General features: G+C 36.1%; 1 protein-coding gene across 1 annotated transcript; it reads left to right on the top strand.

The window, feature by feature from the left end:
• Positions 1-1,378: 1,378 nt before the first annotated feature.
• gabarapl2 (GABA(A) receptor-associated protein like 2) lies at positions 1,379-16,855 on the top strand. Its single transcript, XM_030137371.1, has 4 exons — positions 1,379-1,570; positions 5,470-5,525; positions 9,399-9,571; positions 14,819-16,855. The coding sequence occupies exons 1-4, from the start codon at positions 1,537-1,539 to the stop codon at positions 14,931-14,933; spliced, it is 378 nt and encodes a 125-aa protein (XP_029993231.1). The 5' UTR covers positions 1,379-1,536; the 3' UTR covers positions 14,934-16,855.
• The last annotated feature ends 414 nt before the right edge of the window (positions 16,856-17,269 follow it).

Here is a 17,269-nt window from a genome sequence, read left to right as displayed (position 1 = left end):
AATAAAAACACATAAATAATCTATAAATGTATTTATTTATTTATTTGTATCAGACATGTAAGTAGTTACAGTCCATAGAGTATAATGAGCATTAAAAAAGGGTTATAAATGTAAAAACGACATGTGTACACACACCCTATCTTCAATAACAAGTATAAAGATGCTGGTGCCGGTATTTAACAAGTGTAGAATCAGTAAAAAAAGTCAGAGTTAACAATTGTAAAAATCACAACATTCCTAGAATGACTTAAACGCAGTATAAAATTCCAAATTGCTTTCCGTAACCTCTCATAATAAGAAGAAATAATGTCATCTCCAGACTTTTCTGTTTGAGTGAAAAAAGTAAAAAATTACACAATAAAAATGTTCACATGTAAAAACTATCCTTTAAAATAAGTGAATAACATGAACAACCACGAACCTGAAATTTCTTAAGAAAATTAGGTGCAATTTTAAGAATATTCTGTCTCAGTTTATTATGTACACATGTACATTACAAAATATAGGTACCAGTATTTGTATTTATTTTTTTAGTTTCAGGATAGTGTGTATTGGCATTAGTTTCAGAGAACAACATGCATGCACCAGATTTGGCAGAGAAGCTAGTTTCCGTCTGTTGTCTTGGACAAAGTACAAACATAACAAAGCATCACACAGATTACGAACTTCTAATATACTGGAAGGAAACCGTTAAACATGACAGAAATAGGAGAGTTTGCTCAGGCTGAACGGTTACAGCCAAATACATAAAAAGGGCTTACATTCTAAAAGTACAAAAACATTTCCTAGAATAAGAATAATACATAAAAGAAGAATAAGGAAAGAAGAAGAGAAAAACAAAAAAGTGGAGTGGATCTACAAATACACAAAACATTTAGTAACAGGCAGGATATTGTTAAAATTGCACTTATTTTCTTTGGACATTTCATGCTGTACATGTTTGATCATGATATTCCTCATTTATAGGTTGTTATGATCCACTTGGGGTTGAACTGTTCTGTATGTGGCCCCTGAACTAAAATGAGTTTGACATCCTTCATTGTAAGTATCTTCAGTGCATTTTTTGACAGGAGATATAAAACTGATTATTTGGGTCTCAATGTTAAAAAAAAAAAAGGAACCAGTGCCTTTAAGGATGAATGGATTTAATCACCATCTCATTTGCACCATAAACTAATAGACAAAAAGACATAAATCTGTGCATAAAAGTTCACTATATAAACAGTAATGCAGTGTTAACATGTCAGTTTGTCCTGTGTGAATACCTCAACCCCATGCACACACACAATGTACAAATCAAAACAAAGACTGCTCGTGTTCAGAGAGACACATTCCTCTTCAGGGCCTTGAACGCACCACCCTCACCGCCGCCCTCCGGTAGACAGTGACGTCACCTCACGGTTCGCCTCGGCTGCTTCGGGCTCGGACTCGGGGACGTTTGTTGGCGTTTTTGTTTGGATCATTTGGTGGGATTTGTGCAGCTCCAGGCCGCTGTGATCCAGACGCTCTGAAGGCCGGAGTCGAGGAGCAGCAAAGATGAAATGGATGTTTAAGGAGGACCATTCCCTGGGTAAAAGGGGCTGTGGGTTTGTTATGAAACACGAGCTGTTTTTGTCATGTCATGCATCCTCTTCTCTGTTGTGCTCGGGTTCATCTCTCATCACGGTGCGTTCGTGCATGTTTTCCTCGACTCCCTGCAGCAGATGTTGCATGACTTGCAGCCGCAGCCTTTGTGTTGATGTTTAGAGTCGAATAACCGACGACAATAGAAGCACGAGCATCAGCCGTCCATCATCACGTCAGCAGATTCACCCTCAGACAGGAACATCCAAGAGCATGACAATGTAACACACACACACACACACACACACACACACACACACACACACACACACACACACACACACACAGACAGAAGGTGAATTCTGTCAGGTCAGGGACAGTTGGAATGGGCTCATCCTTCCAAAAAGGATCCACTTTATAATGACATCATAAATAATTACAAGACAAATCCACTTATATGACAAACACATTTCAGTTCAGGTTCCACACACAGACCTGTATGATCTAAAACGGGTTGGACCAGTTCAATAACAGCATAATAACCTCTAAATAATACCTGTCAGTTTATCACTTTTAGTGCAAAAGAAGTAAAAGTGCAGTTTTAACAATATTATGGCTCAGATTATCATTTACAAAGTAAAATTTCACAAAAAATGTGAATAACCTGAACAAATATGAACAACCTGAAATGTAAGTGTAACTGCACCTATATTCTGTTGTTATTAAATGTTTGGTGTATTTGTAGATCCACTGTGATCTGTAAGTTATAATGTACATGTGGAAATGATAAACTGAGGGAGAATAGTGTTAAAATTGCACTTAATTTTCTTAAGAAATTTCAGGTAGTTCATGTTTGTTTATGTTTTTCACATTTCTGTAAAGAATACTTTAAACATTTTCTTTTTTTCTCTCTAAAACGTAGAGAAAAGTTTGGAGTTGACATTCTTTGTAGGTTATGTTTGTTTGTTTTTTTTTACTGGTCTGACCCACTAACAGATCACAACGAATCTACAAATACACAAAATATTTAGTAACAGGCAGAATATTGGTAAAATTACACTAATTTTTCTTAGGAAATTTCAGGTTGTTCACATATGTTCATGTTATTCACACTTTTATTAAAGGCTAGTTTGTAAATATGAACAATTTCATCATGTTTAACTGTTTTACACTGAAACAAACAAAAAAGAAAACTGTGGAGATGAGCCTGTGGTGCTGACGTCTTGTTGCATCTCTTTCTTCTTCTGTTGTGAGTTTGATGTAGATCTACCACTATGATGGTTCACTGGTCCAGTCTGTCATTAATGAGCTTTTATTTAATCGTTTGTTATCCTGCCCATAGAGGTCCTTTCATCACCAAAAGTGTGTAATCTGTGCGGAACAGTAGTAATGTCCAAATGAATTTTCAATTTTCATAGTTTACGTTTAACTTTTCAAAAAACGTTTTGTATTTCACGAACTTGAGCCAATACTCAATAACTGTCATATTTTTAACCCTTTAACTGCCATGTGGCGACACGGTGGTGCAGTGGTTAGCACTCGTGCCTCACAGACAGAAGGTCCTGGGTTCGATTCCAACGCCAGTCGACGGGGGGTGGGACCTTTCTGTGTGGAGTTTGCATGTTCTCCCCGTGTCTGTCCGGGTACTCCGGCTTCCTCCCACCATCCAAACACATGCACTGATAGGTTAATTGGTTAATCTAAATTGCCCATAGGTGTGAATGTGAGAGCGACTGTTTGTCTCTATATGTTCAGCCCTGAGATGAACTGGAGACTTGTCCAGGGTGTACCCCGCCTTCGCCCCTATGTAGCTGGGATAGGCTCCAAGTGACCCCCGTGACCCTAGTGAGGATAAAGCGGGTTCAGAAAATGAATGAATGAAATGCCATCTTTGTAACATAAGCAAACCATATTTTTGATGCAAAATGGTAAATGGACTGAACTTATATATCTGCATTTTTTACACCTTCATGCTACACAAAGTGCTTTACAGTGCCTCACATTCACCCATTCACACACCAGTATGGCGGCTGACAGACCCTACTGGGAGCCATTTAGGGTTCAGTGTCTTGCCCAAGGACACTTCGACATGTGGACAGTCAGTGCCAGGATTCAAACCGCTGACCCTTTGGTCATTGAACGACCCGCACTACCAACTGAGCCACAGCCGGCCAAAAAACACCCCCCAGTTTGTTTTTTGAATATTCTACATAAAAATGGGATTAGTTACTTTTTTATTTTTACATCCTGTCATATGTCAGTGATTAACACCAGCACTGGTTCATATACATTATTATTTTTTGTGGCAGGTCAAATATGAAATGCTAAAATGTGTCAGTGTGCATTTTTTACTCACTTGGTAGAAGAGTGTGTAACGTCACTGATTTTAGTGGATGGATCCGAATACTTTTTTTTTTTTTTTTACAACTTTTGAATTCTGACCAAAAACAAACTGTGAAAAATTATATGACCTTTAATGACATGAAGTGTAAAGTGTGCATAATATGCTCACCGGACACCAGAGGGTGAATTATGTCCTCAGTATTAAACATGTCTGACATGGGGGCAGCGGTGGTCTCCTCCTGGGTTCGATCCTGTCCATGGTTGGATCCTCATCTGTCTTCATCTCCTGTTAAACACATTGTGCTGTAGTTGTGTTGCTGAATCTAGGCCTCTTATCTGGGCTAATGAACCTAAATGGATCCTCATCTTATCTCCGTCACCTCTCCCTCCTCCATGTGGCCTCAGATCTGTTCCAGGCCTCACAGTACAGACCCACTGCTAATGCACTGATAATGACAGATAAAATTTGAACTTCCACTAGATCAGGGGTGTTAAACATACGGTCCGTGGGCCAAAACCGGCCCGCCAAAGGGTCCAATCTGGTCCATGGGATGAATTTGTGAAATGCAAAAATTACACTGAATTAACAATCAGTGTTGTTCAGGTTCGTTCCACATATGATCTAAAGTGGGTCAGACCAGTAAAATAAAAACATAATAACCTATAATTAATGACAAATACAAAAGACGTTTGAATATTTGGATGTGTTACATTTCTGAGGTTCACTTTGTTGGAATCACTGTCCTGAAATCACTCATTCAGGTGACCAAAGATTCAGGAAATGGATGGTTTTGTTCCCTCTGTTAGAAATAAGGATTTTGAGAAATAATCAACACCAAAAAATGTTAATTAACAAATGATGAAAGGAAAGAACAGGGGTCAAAGTCATTTTAGTTCAGGGGTCACATACAGTCAGACCAGTGAAATAATAACATAATAACAATAACCTTTAAATAATATCAAATGTTTCTGTTTTTGTGTGAAAAAACTAAAATTACAATGAAAATATTTACATTAACAAACTATTTTTTCATAAAAAATGTGAATGACCAGAACAAATATGACCATGAAATGACTTAAGAGAAATAAGTGTAATTTTAACAATATTCTGTCTGTTATTAAATGTTTTGTGTATTTGTAGATCCACTGTGATCTGTTAGCTGTAATGTACATGTGTAAATGATAAACTACGACATAGTATTGTTAAAATTACACTTGTATTTCTTTAAAAAATCCATTTTTTCCAGGTTATTCACGTTGTTTTTTGTTTGGATAGTTTGTAAATATAAATATTTCGTAACTTAATGTTATTTCTTTGCACTAAAACAAAGAGAAAAATTGGTAGTTGTCATTATTTTTAGGTTATTATGCTGTTATTTTACTGATCTGATCCACTTGAGCTCAAAGTTGGCTATGTGGCCCCTGAAAGAACTTGAGTTTGCCAGACCTGCATTAGATGTTCCATGTTGGGTTCTATGTGTTTCCAGTCTGGGATCTGTTCGGTCTGACATACAAACGTTCATTATTTTAATCCATGACTCGTGTTCATGTGTTTCTTTGCAGAGCACCGATGTGTGGAATCAGCCAAAATACGCAACAAATATCCTGACAGAGTACCGGTGAGTGACTGACAGTGGGTGGGGGTGGGGGTGGGGTTAAGGGTTCAGATGAAGACAGAGGGATTGACAGGTTCAGGTCCTGAAGAGGCTCAGAGTCTTTAAGTGTCTGATGTTTGACGTCCTGCAGCAGTAAAACACACCCACTGGAGTTCCATCATACAGGGGTGGAAAAAAGGGTTAACCCCCCCCCCCATGCATGTGTGATTTATTACATTCAGATTCACCCTTAACTCACTGAACTGCGGCCAGTACTGTTCAAATCAAATTTTATTTATATAGCGCCAAATCATAATAAAAGTTCTCTCATGACACTTTACATATCGAGTTGGTCGAAACCAGACTCTAAGCCCATTTACAGAAACCCAACAGAATCCTGCAGGAGCAAACACGTGACTGGTGACACTTCCATTCTCCAAACCCACATGCTCCTTCTGCACATGCTCAGTTCCATCAAAAAGTCTTAAAAAATATTGCAATTCCACTCTGTTGAAAATACATAACCTGGCCAGCCATCCGGTTTTCTCAGTGTATTCAATACTGAGAAAACAGTGAAATATGCACAATCTATTCTATATCGACCAATCACAAGTCTGGGGGGGCGGGTGTTTCGCAATGCCTCATATGCGCCAACTTCTTTTTGTCCTGAGTCAAAGTCAGTTCCAAGTTCACAAATCTCTTTATAACTGTTGTCCATTGTTTACTTGATTCAAAAATAAGGGTTGAATTACAGATTACACCCTGTATTCTCAAGTTTCTCTGACAAAAGCGCTGCGTTCATTTTATCTGTGATTGGTTTACTCGGCATCTGTTAGTCCCGCCTTCATATGTGGATTCAAGCCCCGTGATTCCAGACAGATTTCTCATAGTGAAAGATGGATGGCTATAGTTGTTAGTTTTATTACTATTATTATTATTTTATATTGTTTTTATTCTTATTTAATTGTTGATCTTTTGCACTATCTTTATGCTGCATATTTTTCTTGTACTTTATTCTGTTGCTGCTTTGACCATCTGAAGGCAGCATTAGCTACCATGCTAACATTAGCGCCGAACTTAATTCTTCTCATTTGTTTAAGATGTGTGACTTTACTCATCATCTTCATCCACTTCCTCTGTTTTTTATCATCACATGTAAAGTGTTAGAATGAACTGGATGTGTTTTATGGACTCAGATGAATGAACAGGATCGAACCTAAAAACAGGAAGTAAACAGTGGTTACCATGGAGAAGAAGCTGGTATGAGTACACTAGGCTTTCCAACATACACTATATGGACAAAAGTATGTGGACACGTTGAATTCAGGTGTTTTTTTTCTAACAGGGGTCTGGGATATAAAACAATAATGACTAATGTCAGAATATAGTTTTATAGGTATAAATATTGGGATATTATTTTACTGGGATAAATATCATTTCATTGGTTAGTTTGGTTTAAAGTGTTATCTTTGCTTCCAAAATGCCTCAGAAATGGTTTTTACTTAATTTCTGTCAATGTTGACTTTGTTTTATTTTTGTTTTTTTAGCCATGACTGTGATTTTAAATGTTGTACCTCTAAATTTCTAAAATCTCACTTTAAACATTAAGGAAATATTGATGTTTCTATGTCAAATCGTCATGAACGGAACATCTTATAGCTGTAGACATATATATTTATGTCCATATAGTTTATAAACATTGATATTTCCTTATATTTCCGTTTAATGTTAGATTTTTCTTCCTCAGTGAGATGTGAAGAAAGCAGATGGTTAGGTGTGGTAGAAAATTATTATTTACAGTCGGATCATGAAAAATATTTTATAAATTTAGAGGTAAAACATTTAAAATTTAAAAACATTTAAAAAGAAACACCTGAATTTAACGTGTCCACATACTTTTGTCCATATCATGTATCACATGTCTATACTGACAAATGTTTTATTGTAGAAACTGGTGACAAAAGGGTGACTGTACACCTGCAAATACCTGAAACTGTACTTGAACTTGTACTTAACAGGTGACGATCACGTTGACTGAAGAGCGAAGCCACTGTTTTAAATATGGTCACGTGTACAATAACAGAACAATAGGAGGAACGTCTATGTATGTTACTGGAGGTGTAGTGTTACTGCTGATGGCCTGGCAATAAAACAGGTGTAGAACACAATAAACATGAAAAAGGGATCAGATATAACAGGTTTTATCATCCACACAAAAGGCAGTGGATGGGCATTTCCTGCTGTTGTTTCTATTATGTGACCTCTGACCTGAGGCGTCGTAGAATTAACACCTGACTGACTATGGGTTTATAAGTACAACCAGATGAAATATGGCCTACATAGCAAATTTTTAGAATTCAGTTGAAGTTTCACATCCAGCTAGATAGAAATCACCTAATTTTTGGCAGAAGTATAATGTTTTACTCAGTATCTATGCCACTGAATAACAGCCTGTAATAAACACTAACACAGATCCACACTAGAGTTATGTAAAATACTGTTCAGATACTTGTTTAATCATTTATTTAATCCAATTCCCCTTTAACTGTTAACAAAAATGAACTAAAATGAAGTTATAAAAAAAGAATAAAATAAGCAACAAAATGAACAAAAACAGTCTAAGTGATCAATAAAATGAACAAAAATGAATAATGAATCAACAAAATAATAAGTAACAACAACAAAATAAGCCACAAACTGAACAAAATTTAGGAAAAATAATAATAACATAGGCAACAAATTGAAGAAAAACACAGAGTAAAATTAATAAAAATGAGCAACAAAATGAACAAAAACAGTCAGTGATCAATAAAATGATCAAAAATGAATAATAAACTAACAAAATAATAAGTAACAGCAACAAAATAAGTGACAAACTGAGCAAAATTTAGGAAAAAATAAAAAAAGACAACAAACTGAACAAAAACAGTGAGTAAGATTAAAATGAGCAACAAAATGAACAAAAACAGTCACAGTGATCAATAAAATGAACAAGAATGAATAATAAACCAACAAAATAATAAGTAGCACCAACAAAGTAAGCCACAAACTGAACAAAATTTTGGGAAAATAGTAATAACATAGGCAACAAACGGAACAAAAACAAATAAAGTGAGTGAAATTAATAAAAATGAGCAACAAGATGAACAAAAACAGTCAAAGTGATTCATAAAATGATTAAAAATGAATAATAAATCAACAAAATAATAAGTAGCAACAACAAAATAAGCCACAAACTGAAAAAAATTCAGGAAAAATAATTATATGGCAATAAACTGAACAAAAACAAATGAAGTAAGTAAAATGAATAAAAATGAGCATCAAAATGAACAAAAACAGTCAAACTGATCCATAAAATGAACAAAAATGAATAATAAACCAACAAAATAATAAGTAACAACAAAATAAGAGACAAACTGAACAAAATTGAAGCAAAAATAAAAGACAACAAATAAGAAAATTCACAAAATAATAAATACCATGGAGAAAATAAGGAAGAAAATGAACAAAAACAGCCAAAGCAATAAATAAATTGAACAAAATCAAGAAAATATTAACAAAAAAATAAGCAAAGAGAACAAAATAAGCCATAAATGGAACAAAATTGAAGAAAAAATAATAAACCCATAAAGTTGGATCAGTGACAGTGGATGGAGACACTTGTTTATGTTCAGTTAATGATAGATTTTGCAGAAAAAGTCCCTTTTCTTTGTGCTTTTCCCACCGCTGTGTTAATATGATGCCAGCTTTGTTTTACACACAAACATGTTTTATTCTACGACTACATGTTGTTTTTTTGTTTGACTGGATTAAAGGCGTTGAGTCAGTGTCTTTTCCCTCAGGTTCCCTCTCCCAGGCCTGTGTTGTGAATGTGTGTGTGATTCTTTTGTGCTTCAGGTCATAGTGGAGAAGGTTTCTGGGTCTCAGATCGTGGACATCGATAAGAGGAAGTACCTGGTTCCGTCTGACATCACTGTGGCCCAGTTCATGTGGATCATCAGGAAACGCATCCAGCTGCCTTCAGAGAAAGCCATCTTCCTGTTCGTCGACAAAACCGTCCCACAGTCCAGGTAAGAGGAACGTTCCACCTGTTTATTCTACGGTCAGAAGGAGAGGAAATATTAGAGGCAAATGAAAAAGGGAAGAAATAGAACGAGAAGAATATTAATAATAAAAAAAAACAAAAAACAGGCAGAATGAGTTGAAAGTCAGACAGTAAAACTAACACATACTTCAGGAAATTCACCTTTAGACTGTGTCATTAAGTGAATGTTTCGTATTAGATACACCTTTACCTTCCAGTATCCGGGTGAGCATATTATACACACTTTATACTTCATGTTATTTAAGGTCATGTTATTTTTCACAATTTGTTTAAGGTCAGAATTCAAAAGTTGTTCATTTTTGCATGATTTTTAAAATTCTCATCCATCCACTACAATCCTCACATTATAAACAGTGTTAAATTCCTACACTTAACACCCTTTGACCAAGTGAGTACAAAATACACACTGACACATTTTAACGTTTAACATTTGACCCAGAACAAAAAATAACAATGTATATTAACCAGTGTTGGTGTTAAAATGAGATAAGATTAGATAAATAGTTTCGAAAGATTTTTACTATTATAGCAGCAGAAATGTCCCGTTCCTATAGGAGGCTATAAAATGCATAGAAATATGTTTTTTATATACATTTTTTATTTATTGATAGTTTTGTTTCATTTCTCCCCTTTTTCATTTACTATATGATTTGTCACATTTGTAAAACTGAAAATATATATATATATTTTTTAATTTCACTGCCTAACAGATGATCAGATATAATCCTTCATTATTCTTCTTATTCATTTTTTTTATTACAGATATATCCTACATCAGCTGTTTATAAAAACGGCATTTGCATTTTATTTAACGTATGTCTGCGCTGGCTTTTGGAGCTGACGATATTTAGCATTAACTTACCCATAATCCCTCACAGATGACTCTGATTCTTCGTGCTCCTGCAGCTCCGCCCCTTTTTGTCCAAATATGATCGCTTTGGCTCCAAACAACCAGCGTTGACAGCCAAAATGCAAACTCCCACTTCAAAATAACCAGTGGGTGATGTAACAGTGCCTCTATAATAAAACACAAATTAACGTTAGCTTAGCATTAGCTTAGCATTAGCTTAGCATCAACAACCATCACAGTGTACATGTACGTCCATAAACCTTTCATATTCCACCTTTTTATCAACCCTTTAGGAGCTTTTTTTTTTTTTTTTTTGGTCAAAAAGTATTCAACGTTGATAACAAGATTTCAAAAAGCGGTACCCTGGAAGCTGTTAGAGATGAAGTCATACTGTAAATGAGAAAAATATTGGGTATGTTTATAATGGCAGTAAATGTACTCATCTAATTTGCATATTGTGATGTCACAGGGTGGTGGCCATATTGGATAACGTAACTTTTAGTAAAATTGAACTTTGAACATCTTTACATGGAAATTTTTTTTTTTTTTTTTTTCCATCCTTTAAATAAATTAACTTAAATATTAATAGAATGTAAAATGCAGTATGTTTTAGTATATTTTTATCCAAGCAGAGTGGACAAATCTGCCCTTATCTATCCAAACTAAAACTCAATCAACTTTACTTACTTACTAAACAAACTCAGGACCACACCTTTAAACTGGATTTTCTTCTTCACTTTGAATAGAAACATGCTCTTAAATGGTGTTAGGATTGAAGGGGCACATGTCCACCATCTGTTGGTGGGAGGTGGTAACAACATTTGGAAACTCAATCCGGAGTAATGGTCCGTTTCAGTCACTTACGTTGTCGCAATATTGTGACTTTGGCGCTTAAAGGGTTAATATTCCATTGATTTATTTAGTCTTAAACGTTCATAAATTCAGTGGATGGTGTCAGATCTTGGCTCCAGTGTCTTCATTTCCTCTATCGGTCACAGACTTTCACACCCTAGCCCACTTACAGTAATAGGAGGTTCAAGTGGAAGTCTGACATTTCCATTCATGTGTACATATTGTGTTTATCAGTTCATCTATGTAACTGAAGAGCAGTAAAATATGATTTCTTAGCGTATGAGTAATCAATCTCCCTGTGAAAGAGGATGAAGCCACACCTGCAGTTCTGAAAAACACTTTTTTTGCCCTGTTTTTCTTCACTTATTGACATGTATAACACCTACTGCCACTATCGGCTCAATCTGACCTGCTTTCAGAACCTACAGTATTGTGTTCATAATGACTGTACAATAAAAACTGGTTTATAGGATGTCATTACTCATTGCACCTTTAAAGAGCAGTTTGACAGTTGGATAATATGACCTGCCCTGCAGAGTGCTTTAATGGCATGGTTTTGATGGGTTTCCATCAGCTGCTTTTACTCACATTAGAAACAAATGTAGGATAAACTGGAAATATATGAAACATCCAGTAGGAGACAAAGTAGTTCATGCAATAATCCTCTGTTCTAATAACAATGAAATATTTAGTCAATATTTATTCATACATAAATATATATGTCACAGTAGAGATTGAAATCCAGTAGGATTCCTAATCCTACTAGGACAGATAGGAATTGTAGTTTGTCCTAGGACAAACTAAAATTCCTATCTGTCCTAGTAGGATTCCTAATCCTACTAGGACAGATTGAAATTTTAGTTTGTCCTAGGACAAACTGAAATCCTACAAGACATTAGGATCTGAAGATTGGAATTCCAATCTGTCCTAGGAGAATTTGCAATCCTACTAGGACAGATTGTAATTCTATTTGGAAGTGGGATCTGAAGGTTGGAATTGTATGTAGCACCTTTAAGTATTAGAAAAAAACAACTGACAAAACCTCTATAGTATTACTTGTTTGAAATTTGGAAGTTAGTACTATAGACTAAGGTTATTGTCACTTAACTAGTGAGTAGTATGCAGCACATTTAAGTCTTAGAAAAAGTCTTTGAAGCTTAGCTATAGAATATTAGATTCAAAGTCTGTGTAAATTCTGAATAAAATCATGGTTTGTAAGAATATTGTTGTTTCTTTTACTTTTAACCCTACCATCTAGACCAGGGGGCAGCAAAATGCCAATGCCAACTTTAACATTGTACATTTTCTGAATGACTTGGCAACAATTAGATAATAATAAAATTGTATGTTGCCATGGCAACGGGTTGTTTACAGGTACGTTTTTCAAATTCTACCGATTTCTGAATACAAATGTGTCTCATTTACATACCAATGACAGTTACAAACGGCCATTGAATAAGGTTGGACCAGATAGGACAGCTGGCATCCTGGTTACAATGTGTATTGACCTAAGGGCCATATACTGGATCTAAGATATGAAAAGAATTCAGCTGAAGGGCCATATACTGGATCTAAGATATGAAAAGAATTCAGCTGGAATGGTGATGGCGAAATCGTAGGACAGACTGAAATTCCAATCTTCAGATCCCACTTCCAAATAGAATTCCAATCTGTCCTAGTAGGATTGTAAATTCTCCTAGGACAGATTGGAATTCCAATCTTCAGATCCTAATTTCTTGTAGGATTTCAGTTTGTCCTAGGACAAACTAAAATTCCTATCTGTCCTAGTAGGATTAGGAATCCTACTGGATTTCAATCTCTACTGTGACATATACATACACTATTTTTAAAGACTTGGTCACAGATATACATACTGTTGATATGGTGTCTATCCATATTTTATTTTATTTTACTTTAGTTCTTTTCTTATTTTACTTTTTGTAAAATTTTATATTCTATTTTCTTATTTTACTTTATAATTTTTGTAATTTTATGGGGATATTTGCCTCCAGAAAATAATTTACATAAAATTGTTGACCAAGTTTTTGTGTCAGGCACTTTGTTTACTATTATTATTAATATTGTACTTGAGATGATAACATTAGAAGGGAGGCATGTGTAGTTGGAAAGACTTGGATGTGATCAGCTCACAAGCCTACACTGGCTTCCTCATTTTGGCAGGAGTTCAAGAGTCAAGTTGTTTCCCACATGCCCGTGCCACGAGAAGTATCAAAGTTCTGGTGGGAATAGTTGTTCTCTCCACCCCCCTGTTATGGATCAACTCTGCACCTGCAGGTCGGGGGATGTTAATTCAATTCAATTTCAATTCAATTTCAATTCAATTTCAATTTCAAATTCAATTCAATTCAATTCAATTCAATTCAATTTTATTTGTATAGCCCAATATTACAACAAGGTTATCTCAAAGGGCTTTACGGAGTCAGTTGGATGTAAACAACAGTCAAATAAACAGCAAGAAAATGAGTAGCGTCCAGGGCATCCCCCGTCCTTAGACCCTCCTTCTCGGCAAGGAAAAACTCAAAACCCAGTGGGAAAAGGGAGAAACCTTGGGGAGAACCACAGTGAAGGAGAGATCCACTCCCATGGACGGACAGGCTGTAGATGCACCAGGACTGATGGACGTCCATTTGCAGATGGAGTTCCAGTCTGAAGGAATGTTAGGTCACACACACACGCGCGCACACACACACACACACACACACACACACACACACACACACACACACACACACACACACACACACACACGCACACACACCAGCTTTACACAGATAAAACAGCTTAGGGTCAAATTGACCCCAGAGGAACACCAATGTGTTCAACATGTGTTCAGCACATTGAAAGAATATCATCATGATAATTTTATGCTTAATCAGTTGTCCCCATCAAATTAGGAAAAGTCATGAAATATGAAGCAAAAAAAAAAAAAAAGTCAACTATTATTTTTGGAATGATAAACATTAAATGAGGTCAAATTGACCCAGGGATAATATGAGGGTTAAAAACCCTTAAAAAAATGATTTTTATGTGGTTTTTGGGTTGTTTTGGGTGGTTTTTGGGTTGTTTTGGGTGGTTTTTGGGTTGTTTTGGGGTTGTTTTGAGTGGTTTTTGGGTTGTTTTGGGGGCTGGAACAGATTATTATATGTCAATGGGGAAAAGTCATTCATAAAATGAGTAAATCACAAAAAAGAGCATGGTCATGGAATGAATTATTAAAGTTGCTGGCGAGGTTCTACTGTCCTGGTATTAAAATGTGATATAAAATGGTTATGGTTTTATTGCCCTACCCTCTGTAACTTTGCAGTAATTTGCTGAAATCCAATGCATTTTCCATAATGTTTGTGCTTTTGTCTCATATGTGTGTTTTTAGCAAAGGCAGCTGATTGAAAATCCTGCATCCTCAGCACTGTCCAGGCTCCGCTGTTCGCCTATTGTACATCTATATCTACATAATGGATGTGTGATGTGTATTTGTGTTGTGTGTTTCAGTCTGACCATGGGCCAACTCTACGACAAGGAGAAGGACGAGGACGGCTTCCTGTACGTGGCTTACAGCGGAGAAAACACCTTTGGTTACAAGGCCTTTTATACAACACGGGGTTAACGCTTTATTCAATACCTGTCTCTGTCTGTCTCTGACACAAACATATACAGTATCTACGTATACACACACCGTATACACACACTGCACAGTAGGGCCTGACGAATCCTGGTGCACCATGTTTCCAACACCGGCCTTTACTGGTCCACAACGAGTACACCCAGGCACCGGCACAGTCATTTATGGCCGATTTTTGATACTGAAACGACACATTAATGGTGAAAATTAACCAAAAGATTAAAAGAAACAACCTTATTCTTTTATTTCTCTGATTATCATTAGTGCCAAGCAATGCCTAACGATAACGCCTTCAGTGGAGCAACGATTTAAAGGCCAGTTGTGGAGAGAAATCCTTAACACTGCCGGAAAATAGTAAAAATAATTTTAAAAAAAGATCACCATACACATTATAGGCACATGGAGTATTGGTAATTTTCTAAATATTGGCATCATTTGAGGCTCTGTCACGTACATCTGCAGGTCATAACACCACACATCACAGCCATGCTCTGTTTCTCTTCAGCCCAACCCTGTAATCATGTGACTAGAATCATTAATTAACCATATTATGGATGTATTTGTATGACGTATCATATCATGTATAAAACCTGAGTATGTATTAAATTCCACAGGTACACAGAAGCATGTGAATGAAGGCAGCTAACGCTATGGAAACGGTGAATATGAGAACGTGTGGAGTGCAGATACTTACTGAAAGCTTCCTGTTATGATTATTTACCTTTTTTTGCACATTATGTCGGTTAATAGGCGTCAGCACTGGCCATGTTTCAGACTCCACAGCGAGTACAGAAACACTTTACTTCATGGTTTTAAGGTGCGGTGTAGATTTATGCAAACCTGTGAGGTGGAGTTTTATGCTCGGTGGTGGTTGGTTGTTGATGCGGTCAGAGTATAAAATGTCCTTTCACCAATTCCACTGACTCATATTATATTAAATAGTTGTTTCGTAAATAATACTAAATGAAGGTCACATGACGACTTTAAAACCGCCCAGATCCTTCCATTGGAGAATTAACCCGTTTCATTTCACATATGTCTGCGTTGGCTTTTGGAGCTGACATCCTGGGGATGTTTAGCATTAGCTTACCCATAATCCATCACAGATGACTCTGATCCTTAGCGCTCCTGCAGCTCCACCTCTTTTTGTCCAAATATGGTCACTTCTGGCTCCAGACAACCAACGTTGATGTCCAAAACACAAACTCCTGACTTCAAAATAACCAACAGGTGATGTCACGGTTCCTCTGTCTATGATAAAACACAAGTTAATGTTATCATAGCATTAGCTTAGCATGGAATTAGCATCAACAACCATCTCCCAGTACAACACAGCCAAACATACACTGTGTACATGTACGTGCATGAAATTGATAAAACCAGTAAGAAAAAAAAAAAAAAAAAAAAAGACAGTAAAGCTAAACTAAAAGATGATTAATTTAGACTAAAAGATGGGAAGACTATATTATTTGAGGATTAAACCAGATTAAAAGTTGGTAAAACTTAAGAGAAGTGCAATTTTAACAGTATTGTGCATGTTTTGTGTCTTGGTAGATCCACTGTGATCTGTAAATTGTAATGCACAAGTGTAAATAATTAACTGAGGCTTACTTATTTTTCCTAAAAAAAATTTCATGTTGTTCGTAGTTGTTCATGTTAATCACTTTTTTAAGGGATAATCTGTAGATGTTACATTTTCCTTAATGCAGTTTATCTTTTTTCACTTTAAAACATGGAGAAAAGTTTGTAGTTGTCATTATTTATAGGTTATTATGTTACTATTTTACTGTTCTGTCCCATTTTACATCATATTGGACTGAATGTGGTCCCTGTTGCAGATATATTTTCAGTTCTTGCTGGTGATGTAACCAGCAACAGGAAGGACATTTTGAAGGTATTCTGGGAAATGACAAAAAAAAAGAAAAATCACATACTGTGGCAGAACTACAGAGTTATATAATAAGTCTATGTAGTGGAGCTAAAGGAAACTGTTTACTCACCACTTTTACGACACGACCTTGTGACCTTACACCTCCATAATATTAATGATTACAGCAGATAGACCACCCAGCGGAAACAAGGCTTAATAATATCACTGAAAGGCTATTTTTAGTGCTCTGTTTTCAGTCTTGTTAATGGTTAAAATAGTTCCAGTGTCCCTGTATGTCAGCGTCATGATCTATCGGAATCAATCCCCAGTTGAATGTGTGAGGTTGTCAGGTTCTGTCTCTGTGTTCCAGTCCTGTGGTCTGGATGCAGATCAATCTAACTATAGAAGTGGGCGGGACTTTCACTGGAGGAGAACTCAACTAATTCATTCA

This window comes from Sphaeramia orbicularis, chromosome 6 (assembly GCF_902148855.1).
Source record: "Sphaeramia orbicularis chromosome 6, fSphaOr1.1, whole genome shotgun sequence".
Lineage (NCBI taxonomy): Eukaryota > Metazoa > Chordata > Actinopteri > Kurtiformes > Apogonidae > Sphaeramia > Sphaeramia orbicularis.
This window is presented reverse-complemented; position numbering and strand designations above follow the sequence as displayed.

Coding starts and splice junctions, on each gene's coding strand:
- gabarapl2 (XM_030137371.1), top strand. CDS start 1,537: ATGAAATGGATGTTTAAGGAGGACCATTCCCTGG. Junction 5,526..9,398: donor AATATCCTGACAGAGTACCG/GTGAGTGACTGA, acceptor TTTGTGCTTCAG/GTCATAGTGGAGAAGGTTTC. Junction 9,572..14,818: donor AAAACCGTCCCACAGTCCAG/GTAAGAGGAACG, acceptor TGTGTGTTTCAG/TCTGACCATGGGCCAACTCT.